Source organism: Pyricularia pennisetigena, chromosome 3, assembly GCF_004337985.1.
Source record: "Pyricularia pennisetigena strain Br36 chromosome 3, whole genome shotgun sequence".
NCBI classification, from domain to species: domain Eukaryota; kingdom Fungi; phylum Ascomycota; class Sordariomycetes; order Magnaporthales; family Pyriculariaceae; genus Pyricularia; species Pyricularia pennisetigena.
The window spans coordinates 1,999,876-2,018,403 of NC_043742.1; the positions used below are offsets into that span (position 1 = coordinate 1,999,876).

Sequence of the window (18,528 nt, forward strand, 5' to 3'; positions counted from 1 at the left end):
TAAAATGTCATTTCCTTAGATTACGACAGGCATTGTGTTGGGTATGATCAATAAAAGACAAATGAGCAATTCAGTCCGATGTAGGTATGGGTGCGGCTTGTTTTACTCATTTGCAAGATTGCATATGGATTTATTTTTTTCTTGATCAAGCATATGCCCACATTCTCGGGCATTTTGAAGCAGTTCAATTATATACTCGGTGTATGTATGCATTAACGGGGAATACTGAGCACCAAGTATTCACGTCTATGAAAGCCAGTTAATTCTATAGCGCCCGCTTAAAACACCAATTATACTTGGTCTTCTTCTTTTGCGGCATTACTGACATCATGTCCGTACGGATCAATCTCTGTGCTAGCAAACTTCCTCGCAGATACGCCCTGCTCAAACAGAACATCAAGCTCGGCATAGGTCCGGCCCTTGGGTTCCGGCACGCGGAAGAAGACCCAGACGGCGCTCAGGGCGGCGGTGGCGGCCCAAAAGAAGGCCGTCTTTGCTCCCCAGTTCCAGCCGGTGCTGGCGCTGCTCAGCTGGTAGTTGGTCATGACGTTGACAAAGATGTTGCTGGCGTTGTAGGCGGCGCGGGCCAGCACGATGGTCTTTGCCTTGAGCCGCGTGCTCGACAATTCCGAGACGAGCGAGTAGGTGACGGGCCCGACGGTGAAGTCGTAGACGAAGGTGAAGGCGATCAGCATGGCGCCGATGGCCCAGACGCCCGCGTTCGTGCCGGCAAAGGCGAGCGCGCCGACCACGACCAGGATCAGCAGCTGCGTGGTCAGGCCGGCAAAGTGGATGGTGCGGCGGCCGACGCGCGCCATCAGCAGCCAGCTGCCGGCCGTGCCGACCATACCCAGCGCGTACTGGGCCATGGACAGCGCGAGCGAGTTGCCGGCGTCCATGCCGGCCTGCGTGAGGAAGTAGGAGAAGTAGCCCATCAGGTTCTGGCCGCCGAGCGTCTGCACCAGCCAGATGCCGACAACCACCTCGGTCCGGCGCAGGTCGACGCCCCTGAAGCAGTCGCGGAACCGCACGCCCTCCTTGAGGCGCCGCTCCAGCTCGTTGGTGTGCTCGATCATGGCGACGGTCTCGTCGGCGTCGAACCCGGGCTGGGCTGCGCTCGTGAGCCGGAGCAGGGACCGCTTCGCGGCCGCACGGTCGCCGTGCCGGACGTACCACCACGGGCTCTCCGGGGCGAACCAGACGCCCGCGAGGATGGGCACCGGCCAGACCCACTGCACGCCAAAGGGGATCCTGTAGGCCCACTCGTCGGTCCGGCGGATGCTGTTGTAGTTGACCGCCTGGGCGAGGAACTGGCCGACGACCCAGCACATGTTGATGAAGGTGGTCAGGTAAGGCCGCAGCGCGACGGGGGCCACCTCGGAGGCGTACGCGGGGGTCACGGACTGGAAGGCGCCCCAGGGTATGCCGCAGAGGACCTCGCCGAGGACGAGGACCTCGACGTTCGGGGCGAAGAAGAGGACGAAGATGAAGGCAATCATGAGCACGAGGGCCAGCATCGTCGTGACCCTGTAGCCCCAACGGTCAGAGGCCCAGCCGGCGAGGATCAGGCCCAGGATCTCGCCGGCGCGGGCGCCGTTGGACAGGCCCGACTGCCAGGCGGCGCTGATGACCCACTTGCCGGTCTCTGGGTTGAGCTCGCCGTACTTTTGGTTGAAGACGGGGGAGTTGTAGAGGGAGGACAGCAGCGCGAGGTCGTAGCCTTCCATGATCAGGGTGGAGGATAGGAGGACGGACCAGCCGATTGCCTTTGGGTAGGTCTTGATGGCGGCCACGAGGGTCATTTCCTGCTCCGAGGAGGCGGCATGTCTGGCGTCGAGAGCCAGGGAAGAGGGGAAGGTATTGGGGTCGACATTGTGAGGGGCTGCTATCGTCGGACTTTTTTCTGTGTCTGCAGCTGCTGTGACTTTTTGCTTGGAGGCCATGGAGACTGATTTATTTGCCTTTATCTAGGTTACTGCTAGTTTAGACAATGATGGTTATACTACTGTAATCTAGAGCAGTCTAGTAGGCGCTGTTGACAGTCACAGTCAAAGGCAGGCACATGATGGCCTCTTGGACACGAAAAATTGCGGGATGAGCCCGGATTATAGGTGTTTCCTGATCTATGGCAGTCACAGCATGTCAAAAGAAAGTTGACATGTCTGGTTAGTGTGCTGACAAGGGTATATACCCCGGATAATCCGGGGGTTGTCGATCGAGACGTGCTGCTGTCAGCACCAGCTTGGGCCGATTTGTCTTGAGTAATAATAGCTGCGGAGAAAATTGGCCATCTTGTCCATGAAAAATTCGGTAGTCGTGTGGCAGGCTAGGTTCCATGGAGAAATGGCGGGAAAGAATTATTCGTAAAGCTGTGGTTGTGCAGGGGCAAGCGCGGAGTTGTTGTCGGAGTTGCCTTGAGGGGGAATTTTGAGGGGTTATTTTCGAATGCAACGAGGCTTGGGCTCTGGATGAGGTAATGCAATGGAGTCAGTTGATAGGTTGAACAAAAGGACCTGCGTTCCACTGCCTGACTTAAAGGTTCAGGCTTGTTTCTGCAGCTTAAGAACTCTCTTTCGTATTGCCTGCCCACTATTTGCTTCTATTCCTCCATTCATATTGACATATGCTGTCGGAGATTTGGCGGAGATGCTTGCCATGGCAAAACTCCACGTTTCCAGGCAGACCCTGAGTCGACCTTGTTTTAATTGCGACTTTTCACCAGGGTAGATCAATGAAGAGCAATCAGGAACCGTTCTTTGTAACTTGTGTCAAGCAGGACTTTGAACATCGGAACATCAACCGCCCTCTAGTTGTGCTTCCCAACACTTCAAAAGTCGCAACATAGTATGGGCAGCATTCCGTTAGACCTTCAAACCGACGCCTCACATCGGCTGTATGGCAAGTCACCGTGGTGGAAAGATGCCGTCTTTTACCAAGTCTACCCGGCCAGCTTTGCCGACAGCAACGGGGATGGCTGGGGTGACATCCCGGGCTTGATCACAAAACTTGATTACCTCGCCGACCTTGGCGTCGACTGCATCTGGCTATCGCCCGTCTTCGATAGCCCTCAAGCTGACATGGGATACGACGTTTCGGACTATCAGAGTATATATGCGTCTTATGGCACCGTCGCTGATATTGACGCCCTGCTTGCCGGCTGTCATGCCAGGGGGATGAGACTCATTCTAGATCTGGTGGTCAATCACACGAGCATCGAGCATTCGTGGTTCAAGGAGAGCCGGAGGAGCAGGGCAAGCCCAAAGCGCCACTGGTACATATGGCGGCCGGCACGATATGACCCCATCACCGGTGAAAGGCTGCCTCCGACGAACTGGCGGGGTTACTTTGCCGGCTCAACCTGGACATGGGATGAGAAGACGCAGGAGTACTACCTCCATCTGTACGCTCCCGAGCAGCCTGATCTGAACTGGGACAATGAGGACTGTCGACGAGCTATCTACGAAGAGACCATGAACTTCTGGCTCGACCGTGGAGTTGATGGCTTTCGTATAGATACGGTCAACAAGTATTCCAAGGGGAACTACGTCGACGTCCCAATAACGGACCCTGGCAGCTATGCACAGCCCGCTCCGGAAATGTGGTGCAACGGTCCTCGTGTCCACGAGTACATCCGTGAGATGGCAGCCAACACACTCCACCGATATCCCGGCGCCGTCAGCGTTGGGGAGTTGAGCAACATGACAAAAGGCCCTTCACAGGTCCTCGAATACGTATCAGCGTCGCGCAGCGAGTTGGACATGGTGTTTGAGTTCTCAGCCATCAGGCTGGGGACCGGGGATGGATTTGGTGCCAAGTACATATACACACCATTTCCATTGTCCCGCCTCAAGCGCATCACAGAAACGTGGCAGGCCTTCATTGAGGGTACGGACGGCTGGACCACGGCATTCGTTGAGAATCACGACAACGGCCGGGCTGTGTCCAGGTTCGGCGACGATCGCTCGCTCGGGGCGTGGCGGGCCAGTGCGAGATGCATTGCACTGTGGCAGGCTACGCTGACGGGGACGTTGTTCTTGTACCAAGGGCAGGAGATTGGGATGACTAATATGCCGGAAGATTGGGGCATCGAGGAATACAAAGATGTTGAGAGCCAGGGCTTTTACAAGGAGGCGGTTGGCAGTAGTGATGCGAACAGGCTAAACAAGACAATGCATGGCCTGAGGATCCTCGCGCGGGACCACGCCCGGCTGCCGATGCGATGGGACGGCGATGCGCCCAATGCCGGATTTGGGCAGTCTAGAGATGGCTGCAAGCCGTGGATGCGAGTCGTCCAAGACGCAGAATGCCGCGGTGGTGGCGCGGAGGTTAGCGTGGCCGCGCAGTCTGGCAGAAAAGAGAGCGTTTTGGAGTTCTATCGACTCGTGCTGGCGCTGAGGAAGAAACACCGGGGGCTGATGGTACACGGCAGCTTTAAGCTCCTCGATCCGGACCATGAGTCCATATTTGCATATGTCAAAGAGGAAAGTCAAGGCAACCACGTCAAAGAGCACAACGGGATAGTTAAAAAGTGTGTTGTTGTGCTCAATTTCTCAGGAGAGGAACAAAGCTGCGTCGACATTACTGCTGCAATGGGCTGTGCACAGTCAGACGTACGATTACTGGTTGATACTGTCGTGGGCGAACCGGAGGATGGACGGGTCACATCAACACCAGCACTGGGAGGGTGGGAAGGGAGAGTGTATGTCAACTTTTAGCGTTGCGAGTTGCTGCGCTTCCGTGCGATATACCGAAACTCCTCCAGCAAAGTCGCGCATAGAAACCAAGTGATCTATCTGAACGTATATAGGCTTCACTACTCATTTACATTTTTTTACTACTATACTGTAACTAAGCTAACTCATTTCAAGCGTCAAGAAAACAGAGTCTCGGGATCCAATCACCCATGGTGGTGAACATTCAAAATGCCCGTCTGCTCGTTGGCTCGGTGGTCTGCCGCCCAGGCCTTGACGGCATCGTAGTCCCTGCAGGCGTGGCGCGACCCCGCGACGGCCGGCTGGAACATGGTGTCAGGGATGACATCGGGCCTGCCCTCGAGCGTCGTGTCGGCGTGGCACATGAGCGTCAGGCGTAGGTACTCGAAGCAGTGTCGAACGTGCGCCGGCATGGTGGTCTTGTTGCGGACCGCGTTGTTGTAGTCGGCCATGATCGTGTACTGTTCCCCGGAGTGGGTTTTGCGTCTCGTCAGCACGGGGGGGACGGGGGGGAGGGGGCTTTGTGCGTTGACTGGATAGGGCAGTGTAAGAGTTGTTTCTGTGTAAAGAAGTGGAGCGAGACGTACGAGGCAATGAATCTGGTGAAAGACGGCGATCGCGTGGACCTCTTGGCCTTCGCCGTCGCTTGAGGGAGGGCTCAGCTGGTCTAGGCCGTGCGTTACATGCGTCCAGCCTCTGCCCTCTGTGTCAAGGTTAGCAAAGGAGGTCTCAATGATGGCTAGGGCTTTTGCCGCGAGTTTGAGGTGAGCTGGCTTTGTTCTTTTCTACTCACTGGGAATCAGTTCACTCCACCGCTCTTGAAGGCTGTCGACCTCGGCGTCCGATGCTTCGGCAGCGTCGACAGTAAAGTCTGGGATGTAGTCAAAGTACTTCACCGCGCTCGGAACTGCTCAAGCTCAAAAGGATCCGTCAGTCCATCAAAATAGAGATGACGGTTCATGAACGTGATTCACATAAAATGGGGTGTGCTGTTCACTCACAATCCGGGACGTTCCCGGAGTGGTCACTGCCGACGGCGACTCTGCGCAAGCTCTGGCTTAGATCCGCAAGGACGATCAAGGACGCTGCGGCAACGATTACCATCCAGACGAGAAGCACGATCCTGAAAAGCCAAACCCAGGCCGTCGTCCACGCGCGGTCAGGTGAAGTCGTCCACGGAAGATGGGAGCCCCTTCGCGAGGTTATGCCTTCTTCCGTCGTCGATACGGATTCTGGAGGGGCACAAGAGAGAGGCGACCGGTCGCCAGTTCCGAGATGCTCGTACTTGTAGGGTGGCATGACGAAAATGCAAAACAAGCTAAGCGTTTGTCGCGGAGTCGGTGTGCGATTTGGTGTTTTGCTGATGTACTCGAGAGCGCCGGGTTCGAGATCGAGGCATTGCTGTTTTTTTCATTTCAAGAAAGCCGGGCGGTCGGTGCCTGTTGGTCGAGTTTATTGTTCTTGTGTGCCATATTTTTTGTCGTCCCTTGGCCGTTTTGAGGTCTGAATAGGGCGTTGGCTATTCATCCCGTTGTCGTTTATCTTGGTGCCGCCAGGGCGAGAGTGTTGTGGTTCTTTGTATTGTTGGAAACTGTTTCCGGACAGCATGATGCTGATCCTGTATAAAAAGGAAACGCCATTTCAATTGAAACAAGGCGTGATGTGTCCCGAGTCTTGCAGGAGAGCGTTGACCAAGCTACAAAAGGAATTGGAAAGGGGATTGAAGCACGTCACACGAACACATCTATATCTCCCTTGCAGTAATCCATGTCCAGGCATGCACCAATTTGAACATTCAGTGTATTTTGGTGACAGCCAGCTGCCAAGTCCTCCCTGCGTTCAATGGGGTTAGGGGGTTGAACGCGGGGTACAGGGCTCCGAAGCCTCTGCAGGTGCCCATTTGGAATGGACCTTGTCTTCAGACTGCCACCCACCTTCGCAACCTGAGTAGGTTTTCTTTTCAAGACGTCTCACAGTACCGGTGATTAGCAGCAGTAAACTTGTATGAACCGCCGGAACCAATCATGACAGAAATTAGATCATCTCCAATGCGATACTGCGAAAGCACATCAAGCTTAGGAGGACGTCAGGACTGGACATAAAGCGCCAAGAAACTCGGCGGTGCTCCATTTTCAAGTTCTCTGGCCGCAGCTTGTTTTCACCATTGCTTCAGTGGGTGAACTAGCTAATGGCAACGGAGGATGTGAATGCTAGTCTAGAAGCCGCCGAACCGAACCTCATCTTCCCCAAGTTGCCATGTGCAACTTGCTTCTCGTCAGGAAACCGGGCGACACACAGACTGGTTCTTTAGAAAGCGTCATCATCGCTTTCACATGTGGTGTCTGCCTGGCCACAACCTCGATTATCACGAGCTGTGGCAACATATACCTCCACTAGAAGCGCCGCTGCGACTATTTGAGCTGCCAAGATGAACTCTCTTTCAAACAAAAAAAAGCATATGCTTGTGAAAGGGGTATCCGCGTATAAAGCATGCGGGATTCCATGCCTCTCTGCCCGCGCGCAGCCGACACATCAGGATCAACCCAACTCGTATAGTACGCAATGTCTCAGCAAAAATATCTTCTCCTTGTTGCCATCCTGGGAGCTGTGGGAGCGGCTGCCCAAGATGGTCTTCTAGATAGCTGCGATTCCGATGATCTATTCTACAACTTGTCCTTCGACGAAAACATCGATGCGGCAATCCCCTTCTGCAGCTCGTTCCTCGGCGTCCCCACGAAGCACACGACCACAGTCACTGTAGCCAGCACTCGCCCAGTTCCTACCACTACTGAAACCTACACGGTGACAGATGCAACCACGGTTCAGCGGAGACAAGCGCCGCCAACAGCCCTGCCACGGCAGGAGGATGGGGAAGAAGGCCAGTTGTTTGTCCATGAAGACTCGGTGGAGTATCCCAGTTGGTTGGGGCGTTGCCCGGCCGAATCCATCGCCGCAGCCTGCGAGCAGTTTGAGATCCTCCCGGGGCCAGATGCCACCGTCACGAAGACTGTTTTGACTCCTTCTTTCACTGAGGTATACTTGAAGACATCAAAAGAGCTACAATAGCCACCCAACTGTATAATAAAAAAAACGAGACTGGACTGACTGAGTTCTAAAACACTCAAAGACTCTGACAGGCGCAGAGACAGCCGTCGCTCGCCTCACAAAGATGTATGCCAGACGAACTTATACTCGCAGCAGCCCGGCACATATCTACAACAACATACTCGTACGTACTCGAAGTCGCAGGGTTTAGAGAAGTGATATGTCAAATGCCCCTTGCAACAATGCTAACCTCGAACTTTTGACTCCCTAGTTCGCCTTCATTGCCGACTCAGAGGCGGGCGCAGACGGCGAATACCCAAAGGCTCAGGCGGAATGTCAGAGAGTATGCAAGGCCCTCGACGAGTGCAAAGTTTACTTTGTCGTTGCCCTTCGGAATGGGTTCATGGGGAGGAACTTGAACGTATACTGCGAGATCAGCGACACTGCTTTTGATGCCCGCACAATGCGGACCTCCAACTTGGCCATCTTCAGCGTCGGTTACGAGCTTGTGGGAACCGACACGTCGTAGCAACAACGCACAACTTGCACGGGGCGGGGGATCAGAAGCACGGTGGGGCGTATGCTGGAGTGTGAAGGCTTGTTTTCGGGATGGATGTGGGCAGGTTCATTGGTAGTGAGTGGTCTGGTCACCTGCGGGGTCTCAGAGGAGGTGGTCGAGACTTGTGACTGCAGGAGTAGAGCATGTCATGGTCTCATTTTGATTGCCTGAAATTTGTACTGATAACCCTAAGACTAGTGTCTCTCCCTTGTGATTTCGTGACTGAATAGGGCTGATCAAGCAGCATTAAATACAAACAAAGAATGTTCCCAATAGAGTGCCAACCCGATACTCCTTGCCATACCATGCCCTGCCCTGCCCTGCCCTGCCATGCAGTAGTCATACATTATGATTCATGTAAAAGAAATAGACGACAAAGAGTTCCGATTAAAAAAAAAAAGAAAATACAGAGAGTTGCCACTTCACCAAATCTCCATCTTCCTCTCCTTTTCTCTCGTTCCCTAAACCGCAAAATGCGGCAATGCCGTCTCCAAATGTGTCCTCAACAGCCCATCGTAGACCTCAGCCCCGCCCGGCAGGTCCGAGACGAGGCCCCAAACGAACCGCAGATCCTCCTCGTAGACGTGCAGACTTTCGCCGTCGCCGCCGACGAGCGGCAGCGCCAGCACGTCCACCATGGAGCAGGCGACGTCGTACAGCTTCTCCGTCATGCCGACGCCGTGCACGGCCAGCGCGTCGGTGGCGAGCTCGTCCAGCGTCGGCCGCGCCTGCCGCACCGCGTCGAGCGGGTATCGGTACGTCGTGGGGCAAGGCTGTCGGATGCTCGGGCGGGCGTCGGGCTCGTGGCCGTTACCCTCGTCGGTCTCGTCGTGGCGGTTGCGCGCCGCGTCGTTGGTGAGGAGGCCCAGCCGGAGACGCAGATGCCACACGATGATGCGCAGCCAGAGCTGCGTGACGACCAGGTTGGACTTTTGCGTCTCTTCGAGCTCTTCCACGTCGTCGGGCACGGCGGCGCTCAGCTGCCTGTCGATGCTGGTCAGGAGGAGCCCCGCGGGCGACTCGGTTGAGGCGGGCTGCTGCTGCTCGTTGTTGGGACCCTCCTCGTCGAGGAGGAGGGCGACAAAGGTCGTGTTGAGGGGTGCAAATAGCGCAGCAAGGCTCCAGAAGCCGGCGAGGGTATCAAAGGGCTCGATGGCCACGCGGCCCGGGGCGGTGACCTGCTGCACCTGGCGGCGCTGATGGCCCTGCAGCCGCGGGGACGTCGGGGTGATGTAGAGCGTGATAGGTCGTCGGTAGCGGATGGCGTGGGAGCGCTCCGAGATGAGCAGCAGCCAGAAGAGCCTGTCCTGCACGCCCACCGAGGCGGTCTTGTAAACGGGGGATACAGACCTGTCGGGACCGCAGCTGTTGTTGTTGTGGTTGTTGTTGTTGCTACTGTTGCTACTGTTGCTGAGGAGCAAATACGCAGTCGTAGCTTCTCTCAGGAACGTAAAGGCCCGGCTGTGATGAGACATGGCAGAGTGGCATGCGTAGATGAAGAATATCAGAAGGACGCGCTCCAGTGTCGGAGTAGCCTGGGCGCGCGAAACGTGGTGGTGAGCCCGGAGGGCCTCCCTGAACAGCTCACTGCCGTGCATCGCTGAAGTGGCCTCATCTGGCAACTCAAAGGGGAGATGGCCGTTGCGGTCGACCTGGAGCAGCACCATGGCACAGACGGCATGCAGCATCCCGTACGCCTCGACGGACGGTACAGTCTCCGCCGGCTGGGAGGCGCTGCTCTGCAACTTATCAACATAATCTGCTGTCAGCACGGGGACGGTCGGCTGCATGCGTGACAAGAAGCGCAAGAGACAGTGCGGCATGAGTTGGTCCATGAGCAGATCTCCCCGCCGCCCAAAGGCTGGGGGTATCTCGGCGGAGTGATTCCGCCCGGAACGGCCGGCATTGTCGGCGAAGGAAGTCCTGGAGGGTGATGACGATGCTGACGTTGTTGGCTGGTCGGTACACTGCTCACCCAGGCCGATGGCGAGGCAACGTTGGCACGGCTTGCTCTGACTGCATCCCTTCTGCAGACGTTTGCAGCGTGCACACGCGCGAGAGACCTGGAAGCGCTTCTCCTTCCGGATGCGCAGGGCTGATGGTTGGGGCGTGATTGGGCTGACGGAGGAGGGCGGAGCGGCACGCGTGTCATGGTCGGTACCCCGCTGCTGATCGTGATCAGAGCTTGGCGATGGAGGGAGTCGCTGCATGACGGCGGCTCATTTTGGGAGTAAAAAAAAAAAAAAAGGAATTTTTTGTGTCGCTAAGTGAACGATTCGAAATGAAGTGACGGTGGATATTGAAATTAAGAAATATTAAAAACGAAAATCTGTGCTTGAGGCTAGCAAGCATGCGAGTCCCGTCTGCGGAATCTCGCATGCTCCTCAGCACGTGTCGGGTGAATAAAGTGAACGGAAGCTGAATGTGACACGCCCGAAAGAGCTTCAAAAACATTTCTTTGAGTTACCCCTGCCAAGCATTGGGGTTAATGGGTCACGTGGGTCCTCGATCACATAGGTAAAGCATCTAACCAGTCCACCTTGACTTGTATTCTTTGGCCATGCGGGTATTTTCACTATGCAGAACCACAATGCCACCGTATGCGCCTCCGCCTCTATCTTGGAGGCACCGGTCTTTGAAACGCTCGATGAACCCAGGCAAACACGCCCGATGTGAGTTGCTCGTGTTAGCTCTTGGTGGGAGTTAGCACTACCTCAAGTGGAACCCTTTTCCATACAATAAAGAAATTCTTTTGCCTGTCCACCCACGTTCGAGGGTCATCTTTCATACCCGCGCCAACCAAGCGCATGTCAAAGTTGTAAATCATCCGGGCCATAACGAGTCGAAGCTCCATGATTGCTAGTCTGTGTTTTGTTTCCATTTTCCATGTCAGCAACACTCTGTCCGTCTCCTATCTGCTACCTTTCAGGCGCCAGCGTGAAGCAAAATGAAAGAAATTGAAACTATTTCACTCACCCTCGGCCTATACAATCTCGACTACCCACGTGGAAAGGATTGAACGCTTCACGCACATCATTGGCGTACTCGGGGTCTCCCAGCCATCTCTCGGGATGGAACTCGTCGGGCTTGCGCCACAACTTTGGGTCTCTGTACACAGCGTAGGGCCAGATTCCCACGACCGTCTGGAGGCAAATGTTTCCATAGATTAGTCGACAATGGCACTCGCCTCCTTTTTTTTTTCTCACTCTACCAAATCAGGGGCCTTACCTTGGGCGGAATCGGAACGCCGCAGATGATGTCGTTGTCGCCGGTGATTCTGAGAGACGCACAACCAGATTGGGGATACAGCCTCAGCGCCTCGTCGGTGCATGCGCGCAGGAAAGGCAGGCGACTCTCGACCCTTTCCAGATTAATATCACTATCGGACAGGAACGCCGAGCGAACTTCTTCCTTGGCTCTAGCCATCGCCTCTGGGTTTTCGAGGAGGAACGCTGTTACTGCGCCGAGAACCCCGGCCGTTGTTTCAGACCCCGCTCCGACGAACACGATGGCATGCGGGATCAGGTCGTCAATTGTCCATTTCTGTTTGGTTATTTTGTGGGCACATTTAGCATTGTATGTGTGTGTGTGTGTGTGTGTGTGTGTTGAGCAGATTCTTTCAATCCTTTTCAACTTTAGGTTTTGCCCATGATGTGCACACTCACCCATTCCTCCATATTCTCAATCAGAGGATTCACCAAGTCAAGCCGCTGCGTCTTCGACCTGAGCCGCCGCTCCAGGATCGGCACCAAGGTCTTCTTCTGCGCCGCGAATCCGCTCTTGGCCAGGCCGTCGATCAAAAAGTTGACGACGTCCCTCACGATCGGATACATGTTGGCCGCCATCAGATAGGACATCATAGCCCCGGTGTCGCAGATGTCGCGGATCCAGGGGTGAAACTCGGAGCTCTTGGCGCAACCGAACGACTCCCCAAATACCAGGTCCCCGATGACGTCGAAGACGATGAAGCGGTACCAGAGCTCCAGGTCGACAACGGCGCCCCGCCTGTCGCGCAGCTTCTGGATGAACCGGTCAACGTGGCTGGCGACGACGTGCTCCTGCGCCCTGAGAGCCGCGTCCGAAAAGCCGGGCCTCATAGCCCTGCGCAGCATGCGGTGCCGGGCCTTGTCGGTCGTGTTTTGGATGTGCGTCGGCAGGAACCTGGGCACGCCGTACAGCCCGTCCCACTTTTGTAGGTCCCTGCTGCCGCCGCCCATGATGTCCTGCCAGGCCCGCGGGTCCCCGAAGGAGAGCTCGCCCGGCGCGAGGCGCACAATGTCGCCGTGCACCCGGTGCAGTGCGGCCACGTGCCGAACCAGGTCTCCACGCATCCAGTGGTACGTGTAGGGAATCCGGGATATTGCGTGCGACTTGGGGCCGGGGAAATTGTGGAGGGGGTGGAAAAAGACGTTGTATATCGCATTGCATGCGAAGATGACGATCACGCCCAAGAGCAGGTAGAGGAGGATCTCTCTCCAACTTGCTGGGATAATCGCTGTCATGATGTGCTTTGAAAGCAATGAATTTTAGACCCAGATAAAATATGGTGGGAGCCGTGCGTGTAAGCCAAGCCGGTAAGCTTGGTCTGTCTCTGCTGCTTTCGTACATCTACCTACTTTGATAGCTGCAGACTGATGCGGATTTATATGAGCCAAGTACACGCATGTCACTGATCAAATTACTTCACCCTGGAACAGTGCGAGCAAGTGAAATGTAGTTCTGATGACTAGATCGGCTTTGTTCGTCTCGTACCTTTGCAAAACTATCAAAGATATGATATTTGGCCTTGAACCTTCCGTAAATGCCATCACTTTGGAATGACCTTTAGCGGTTTAGCCTCAAATGATGGTCTCTAAAATTAAGTTTTCTTGAGCTAGCATTCACCCATTTTGGATGTTGGTGATTGGACTGTCAACCACAACGCAAGTAAATTCAGATGAAGGGAACCCCTATCGGCCGGATATAAAAAGAACAGCAATCCGTTACCGTCAACTTTGCTCTTCTGATGGTTTTGGAGCTCAATTGAAGCATCCATATATGATCACCCTCTTCTGGACTGGACCATGGTTCTTCTCATCCCATCCCTTATTTTGCCACTGCCGATCTGATGATAGATTTGCCTTTTTTTTGTCATGTATTTGCTCAATGGGGAAAGAGGGTGCGCGCGAGTGAAAGGAGACTAGTCTAAGGAATTTCGGTGTTACTTTGGTAGTGTGAATCTTTATTTCCACGTCCAGAGGCCGAAATTCTGACGGGTCGGGTCAATCGTTTATTGGCCAACCTTGTAAGTCGCATTCGAATTTCAACGAGATGAAACTCTTAGTGGAAATCAAAACAAACACAAGATGGTGCTGTAGAGAAGCAAGTAGGTGTCAAACTGCGGGGTACACCAAACGGCAAAGATCACCAGTTGTTTTTCTATTTTGTTTTAAAAGTGATTTTCATCTACTTCAAAATCACGCTAGCAGCCCAATGTCTATTTTAACTTGATGAATGAGCAAGTATTCGGCACCTGTTCCTCGGAACCAAGTATTTCTTTTGCGACCTTACTAATTCAAAAAAATCGTGTTTCGATATATTGAAAACAGTTGAATTCAGGAAGATCTGATGTTATTTTTCTTTGACGCAACATTGGCAGGGATCGGAGTCTTTGTTTTCGATGTGCGATTGGGATGGACGTAAAGGTTTCAAACGACAATGCGACATCATCTTCCGCTCTGCTGGCGCCTTGCCGAACTATCATGTATGATTAAAGTTCGTCCTTCCTCTCGTGTGTTGCTAATTTGGTACACGGTGTATATACTGAGAGTTATTTTATCTGTGCCATCCTGTTTTATGTTTGGCCAACGCGCCCTCTCACCCAATCTGTTGGGATATAATTAGCCCTGCGATTGCGCATGTATTAGCTCTATAAATATATGACTTGTACGCTAGTCTTATGGAGGTCGGGCCTCTATAAAGAGCCACTGCTACCTTTCCACAACCAGGTCTGAAACCTGTCCCAATCAATCGACATACTTTTCATATCGCTGCGCGGATATGGTCGTCAACCTGTTTTCTAGCAGTGATTCGCATCTGCCCGGACTGTTCTAACGCTCAGAAATTGAGCTCGCCGAGGGTTTTGAAAGATGGGCCACAATTAGGTAGAAAGGCGTGAAAAGATTTGCAGCAAAACGATAAAAGCCAAACAAGAACGAGACTACGCATTTTTATGTATTGATAAAAATTCTTCTAAGATCTCAAGAAAGCCGTATAGAGTCCATATTGGTAGTTTTTGGAGTCGGCCAAGGTTTTGAATAAATACCTTTCTCTTGCCTGAAGTATCGAAAAAGGAAACCATGCTGCCCCGCTTTATTTGGTATATGCTCAGACTTTGTGTTGAGCATCCGAAAAAAGAGAGTCAACATTAGACCATCTCGAGGTTAATCCAAAGCTGGTGAATGAATCCGCAGCTATCCTGGCATAAGCACAGTGTAAACAAGACAGAAGCGAGACGAGACTTCCCGGGACGCAAGATGGGATGTCGGCCAGAGTCTTGACATTGACTGCTATATCCGGGCTTTATATCTAGGGTTTGAAAAAAGCTTTTGCCTAACGGCCGCGGAAGGTTGGTCCTAACAAACTAAAGCATGGCGCTTGCAAGATTCTACTTCATTTGAATGATTCATATATGCTGCAAATAATCACCTTGACGTCTCTCGTATCAACATCACGCGCGCCACCAAGGCTACTACCGCGATTGATGCACTTCTAATGAGTGAAAAAAAAAGTGCTGGGAAACTTATTTTTATTGTGATGCTATGTGGTCATGCTGCGGCCCGTCTAGCAGGCCAGGGCGTCCGATCTCACTGCTCCAAGTCCTGCCTCTGTATGCAGTTCCTTCGGTGCTTCTGCCAACCATAGCTAGCAGTTACCCGAGGCTGTGAAGCCGGAACCGCCAGCGACGCCGACGTTTTCTATAGTCACCTGGCCACCACCTGCACATGTGACTCGAACCGTGATCGAGTCGGCACCGAAGCCGCCGCCGCTGGTCTTCTCAAAGAAGTTATAGGGGCGACGCGTAGTCTGTTGCCAGGTCGCCCCGCCGTCGGTGCTGACGTCGAGCGACTTGACTTGCTGGTTGCTGTCGTAAACTTGCATCGAGAACCTGCAAAGAAAAAGAAGAAGTTCCTGTTAGTCATTAAAGCCGCGGGAACATGTGTGTTTCCACAACATTCATTCTTGTCTGAGGAGAGAATGGAGTTGAGAGAACACAACTGATAGAGGATGAACAAAAAAAAGATGCGTACCAGTGCTTGGATGTGCCGTCCTTGTTTCGTACTTTGAGCGGCTCTGTGATCCCGCAGGAGGTAACTTCCCAGTCGACGTCGATGATGCCCGCGTTGAGATCCCCGATGCTTCTGAAGCCATCCGAAAATAGGTCCAGCTTGTTTGGTGTGCAGTCAGGACAGCTGTCCACGACCTGAGCGCATTGTCAGAAGCGTTAGCATCCCCATAAGTCTTTGTTCTGGCGTGTGCAGCTTGACATTCTAATACTTAGAAACTAGCAATAGACATTACTTACCATGGCCTTCATGCTCCCGTTTGGACCTTTGACGGTGAGGCAGACGCCGCACATGCTCGAGCTGTCATAGTTGGAGTTCGAGATGGCTGTGCCAAAAATGCCGGCCGGGATCGTGTAGGACGTGAGCATGCAGTTGCCTCCGGACAAGTTCCCCTCGTAGTGGGAGGCCTTGGCATTGACTGCTGCTGTCTGCCTGACAGCGATTGCCAGAATGAGGACCAGCAGCCTGGAAATGATGGCGTAGTGTGAGTCCATTTTTGTAACGATCGTAAGATGCTTTCGAGCAAGCCTGAATTGTTGGTCCTACACGGCCTTGGGAGTGGAAGTGCTGTTCCAACGGGAAATCCAAGGCGCACGTCCTTCTCTATTTGTACGCAACTCCCATCATGTACCATCCCGAGGCGGGAGTCGCAGAAGCAAGCGTGTGATCCATGCCGAGTCCCCACAATCTTAACCAAACCCCTGAGCTGGTAGAGGGGATGTGAAGGACGATCTAGTCTAGAAGATTGTTCGGACGGGCGCAGGGCGAGCAGAAAGCATGAGAGGTGGGAAATCGGACAGGGCGAAGCCTCAAAATGAAACAAGCGCGGGGGAGTTGACAATCTATGACAATTATGACATGTGAAACGGACAGAAGGACGATCAATGTCCAGATCAAAAAAGGAGTGCGCGTCTTTTTCTTTTTTTTTTTTCTTTGCCGCGAAATAAAAACGGAAATTTTTCAGGGATTGAGGACAGGGAACAAGCGACGCCACTGGTAATATGGAAGAAAAGACGGAAACGCCACGCTCATACCGGGAGCATGCCTTCACCTGAAACCCTTAAAATCAAGAATATATGGTGGAAGAATTGCCTGACTGCGATCAAATTTTTGTATAGGGGCCATGAAGACTAAATCTTCTGGGGTTGTCCCCTGCTTTGATACCTCAAATTGATGTTGTGCCACACCCCCTCAGGGGCTTGTTGGTTGATGCGTATATTAATATTATTTCCAATTTAGGACGGGAAACTCTGAGCAAAACGGCCTTGTCAACAGGCAATATAGAAAAAGAGTGATTGATTAAGGGGCACTTTGATGCAAACTATGACATGATGATATGATGATATGATCAATTCATGGCCGTCAGGATCGGGAAAAAAAAAAAAAAAAAAAAAAAGCCCTTGCCGAAAAATCTTGTGCGAGACCTAACCCCAGGAAGCCGAAATTTTGCACTAGACACAGGTGGCAGCAACAGGATTTGCCCTGGTAATCATACTCAAGTGAATAAAGCACGAAAAAAGCAAGATGCGGCGTTATTGGGACGTAAATACGAAGTACGGAGATCAACACACCCAGAAAAGACAGGAAAATGAGCCACAAGTCGCAAATCAGCCACCGAGTGGATACCATCCCTGTACAGTACAGGGCGGTTCGTTGGAAAGGCACGAATTGGCCAGCAATCTGGTACTAAAAGTCCCCGCCGGGGGGTTCTAGATCCGGGTACACGCATGGTTGGCAAAGCGCCCGAGTTGATCTCACCCAAAACAAGCGCCCAGAACAACTGCACCTGGTCCCCATTCGGTGATCCGAGACGCAACCAGCTGATCAGAACTGCTGCACTTTTACGCCGCCAGCCAGTTGATGGCTCGAGCCAGTAACTGTATGTGTTGATTTTGTACGGACGGTCGGGATGATTAGTTCAAAATTGCTTGTTTCTCGAGTCAAATCAGGCCTGGACTGGCAGCAAAGACTTTCAAGATGGGGAGCATGCGAAATTCTACCAAGATGAATTTGTATCCCTTCCAACAACGAGGCGACGATAGCATCAGCTCTGTCAAGGTATTCGTTGAGAAACCACCATGACTAGCACCTTATATCTCGACCACAGGCAGAGAGAAGCGTCGTAAGCTGTCGGGCCTCAGCTTGGCTCGCCTTTTTTTTTTTTTTTTTGAAAATAACCCCGGCTACCTGCCCCGAACTCGAGGACTCGGTGGCGAAAACGTTCAAAAAATCCCTAGCAACTCTCTTATAAGCACCGTGGTGACCCACGGGAGGACGGCGCTGAAAAGACCGAGATTGACAAGTTGAATATCACTTGCTTGTCGCGGAAAAAAGTCACCATGGAATCTGAAGCTTCCAGACGGGCAAAGGCGCTACCGGATGAGCATAGGCACCAGATGTTGAAGTGCTATGAATTATTGGCCAGACTCGGCGGTTATCAAAGATTCGGAATCGCCCATGAAAAACATAAAGAATAATAGGAAGGAAATAGCATGACAAAGGTTGAAAAGTAGTTCCAACATGACTACTCGTATCATTCAGGCACCATTGCGTTTCGTGGTGCCACGAGTCTAGAATTATGAAGCGAAATTAGACAACGCAACAAGCTTTTAGGATCTGAATAATCAGATCTGATTTAGACCCGCTGTTTCTTGCTAAGCCTTCATTCTATGCAGGGTTCCTTTGCTGCAATTCCCCGCGAAGCTGCTTCTGGCCCCCAGGAATGCCAAGAGAGGCTGACCTTTAGCGATGCTCTCTTGTGGGGATATACTCTGCTCGCCAAGCTGATCGTTACTAAGTACTTCGCAGGCCCAACGTTTGTGGAAACAATTGTATGTAACACTTTTTTTTTTTCCCCTCCAGTGGCGACGGTAACAACGACGAGACA

The 18,528-nt window shown here is 52.9% G+C and overlaps 7 protein-coding genes across 7 annotated transcripts; 2 read left to right on the plus strand and 5 right to left on the minus strand.

Moving 5' to 3' along the window:
* Nucleotides 1-290: 290 nt before the first annotated feature.
* On the minus strand, nucleotides 291-1,943 carry PpBr36_02457 (uncharacterized protein; the record flags this gene model as incomplete). The annotated part of the gene is made up of 1 exon (XM_029889638.1): nucleotides 291-1,943. The coding sequence occupies one exon, from the start codon at nucleotides 1,941-1,943 to the stop codon at nucleotides 291-293; it is 1,653 nt and encodes a 550-aa protein (XP_029754163.1).
* Nucleotides 1,944-2,846: 903 nt separating this feature from the next.
* On the plus strand, nucleotides 2,847-4,715 carry PpBr36_02458 (uncharacterized protein; the record flags this gene model as incomplete). Its single annotated transcript, XM_029889639.1, has 1 exon — nucleotides 2,847-4,715. The coding sequence occupies one exon, from the start codon at nucleotides 2,847-2,849 to the stop codon at nucleotides 4,713-4,715; it is 1,869 nt and encodes a 622-aa protein (XP_029754168.1).
* A 182-nt stretch (nucleotides 4,716-4,897) lies between these two features.
* Nucleotides 4,898-6,011, minus strand: PpBr36_02459 (uncharacterized protein; the record flags this gene model as incomplete). The annotated part of the gene is made up of 4 exons (XM_029889640.1): nucleotides 4,898-5,173; nucleotides 5,300-5,415; nucleotides 5,506-5,619; nucleotides 5,714-6,011. 4 exons carry the CDS (start codon nucleotides 6,009-6,011, stop codon nucleotides 4,898-4,900), a joined length of 804 nt encoding a protein of 267 aa, XP_029754167.1.
* Nucleotides 6,012-7,274: 1,263 nt separating this feature from the next.
* Nucleotides 7,275-8,286, plus strand: PpBr36_02460 (uncharacterized protein; the record flags this gene model as incomplete). The annotated part of the gene is made up of 3 exons (XM_029889641.1): nucleotides 7,275-7,745; nucleotides 7,840-7,941; nucleotides 8,029-8,286. The coding sequence occupies 3 exons, from the start codon at nucleotides 7,275-7,277 to the stop codon at nucleotides 8,284-8,286; spliced, it is 831 nt and encodes a 276-aa protein (XP_029753304.1).
* Nucleotides 8,287-8,777: 491 nt separating this feature from the next.
* Nucleotides 8,778-10,526, minus strand: PpBr36_02461 (uncharacterized protein; the record flags this gene model as incomplete). The annotated part of the gene is made up of 1 exon (XM_029889642.1): nucleotides 8,778-10,526. The coding sequence occupies one exon, from the start codon at nucleotides 10,524-10,526 to the stop codon at nucleotides 8,778-8,780; it is 1,749 nt and encodes a 582-aa protein (XP_029753305.1).
* A 476-nt stretch (nucleotides 10,527-11,002) lies between these two features.
* PpBr36_02462 (uncharacterized protein) lies at nucleotides 11,003-12,824 on the minus strand (the record flags this gene model as incomplete). The annotated part of the gene is made up of 4 exons (XM_029889643.1): nucleotides 11,003-11,180; nucleotides 11,293-11,459; nucleotides 11,545-11,859; nucleotides 11,982-12,824. Coding segments are annotated over 4 exons (1,503 nt in total), but the record flags the coding sequence as incomplete, so codon positions are not given.
* Nucleotides 12,825-15,219: 2,395 nt separating this feature from the next.
* On the minus strand, nucleotides 15,220-16,135 carry PpBr36_02463 (uncharacterized protein; the record flags this gene model as incomplete). The annotated part of the gene is made up of 3 exons (XM_029889644.1): nucleotides 15,220-15,463; nucleotides 15,606-15,778; nucleotides 15,881-16,135. The coding sequence occupies 3 exons, from the start codon at nucleotides 16,133-16,135 to the stop codon at nucleotides 15,220-15,222; spliced, it is 672 nt and encodes a 223-aa protein (XP_029753303.1).
* Nucleotides 16,136-18,528: the final 2,393 nt, after the last annotated feature.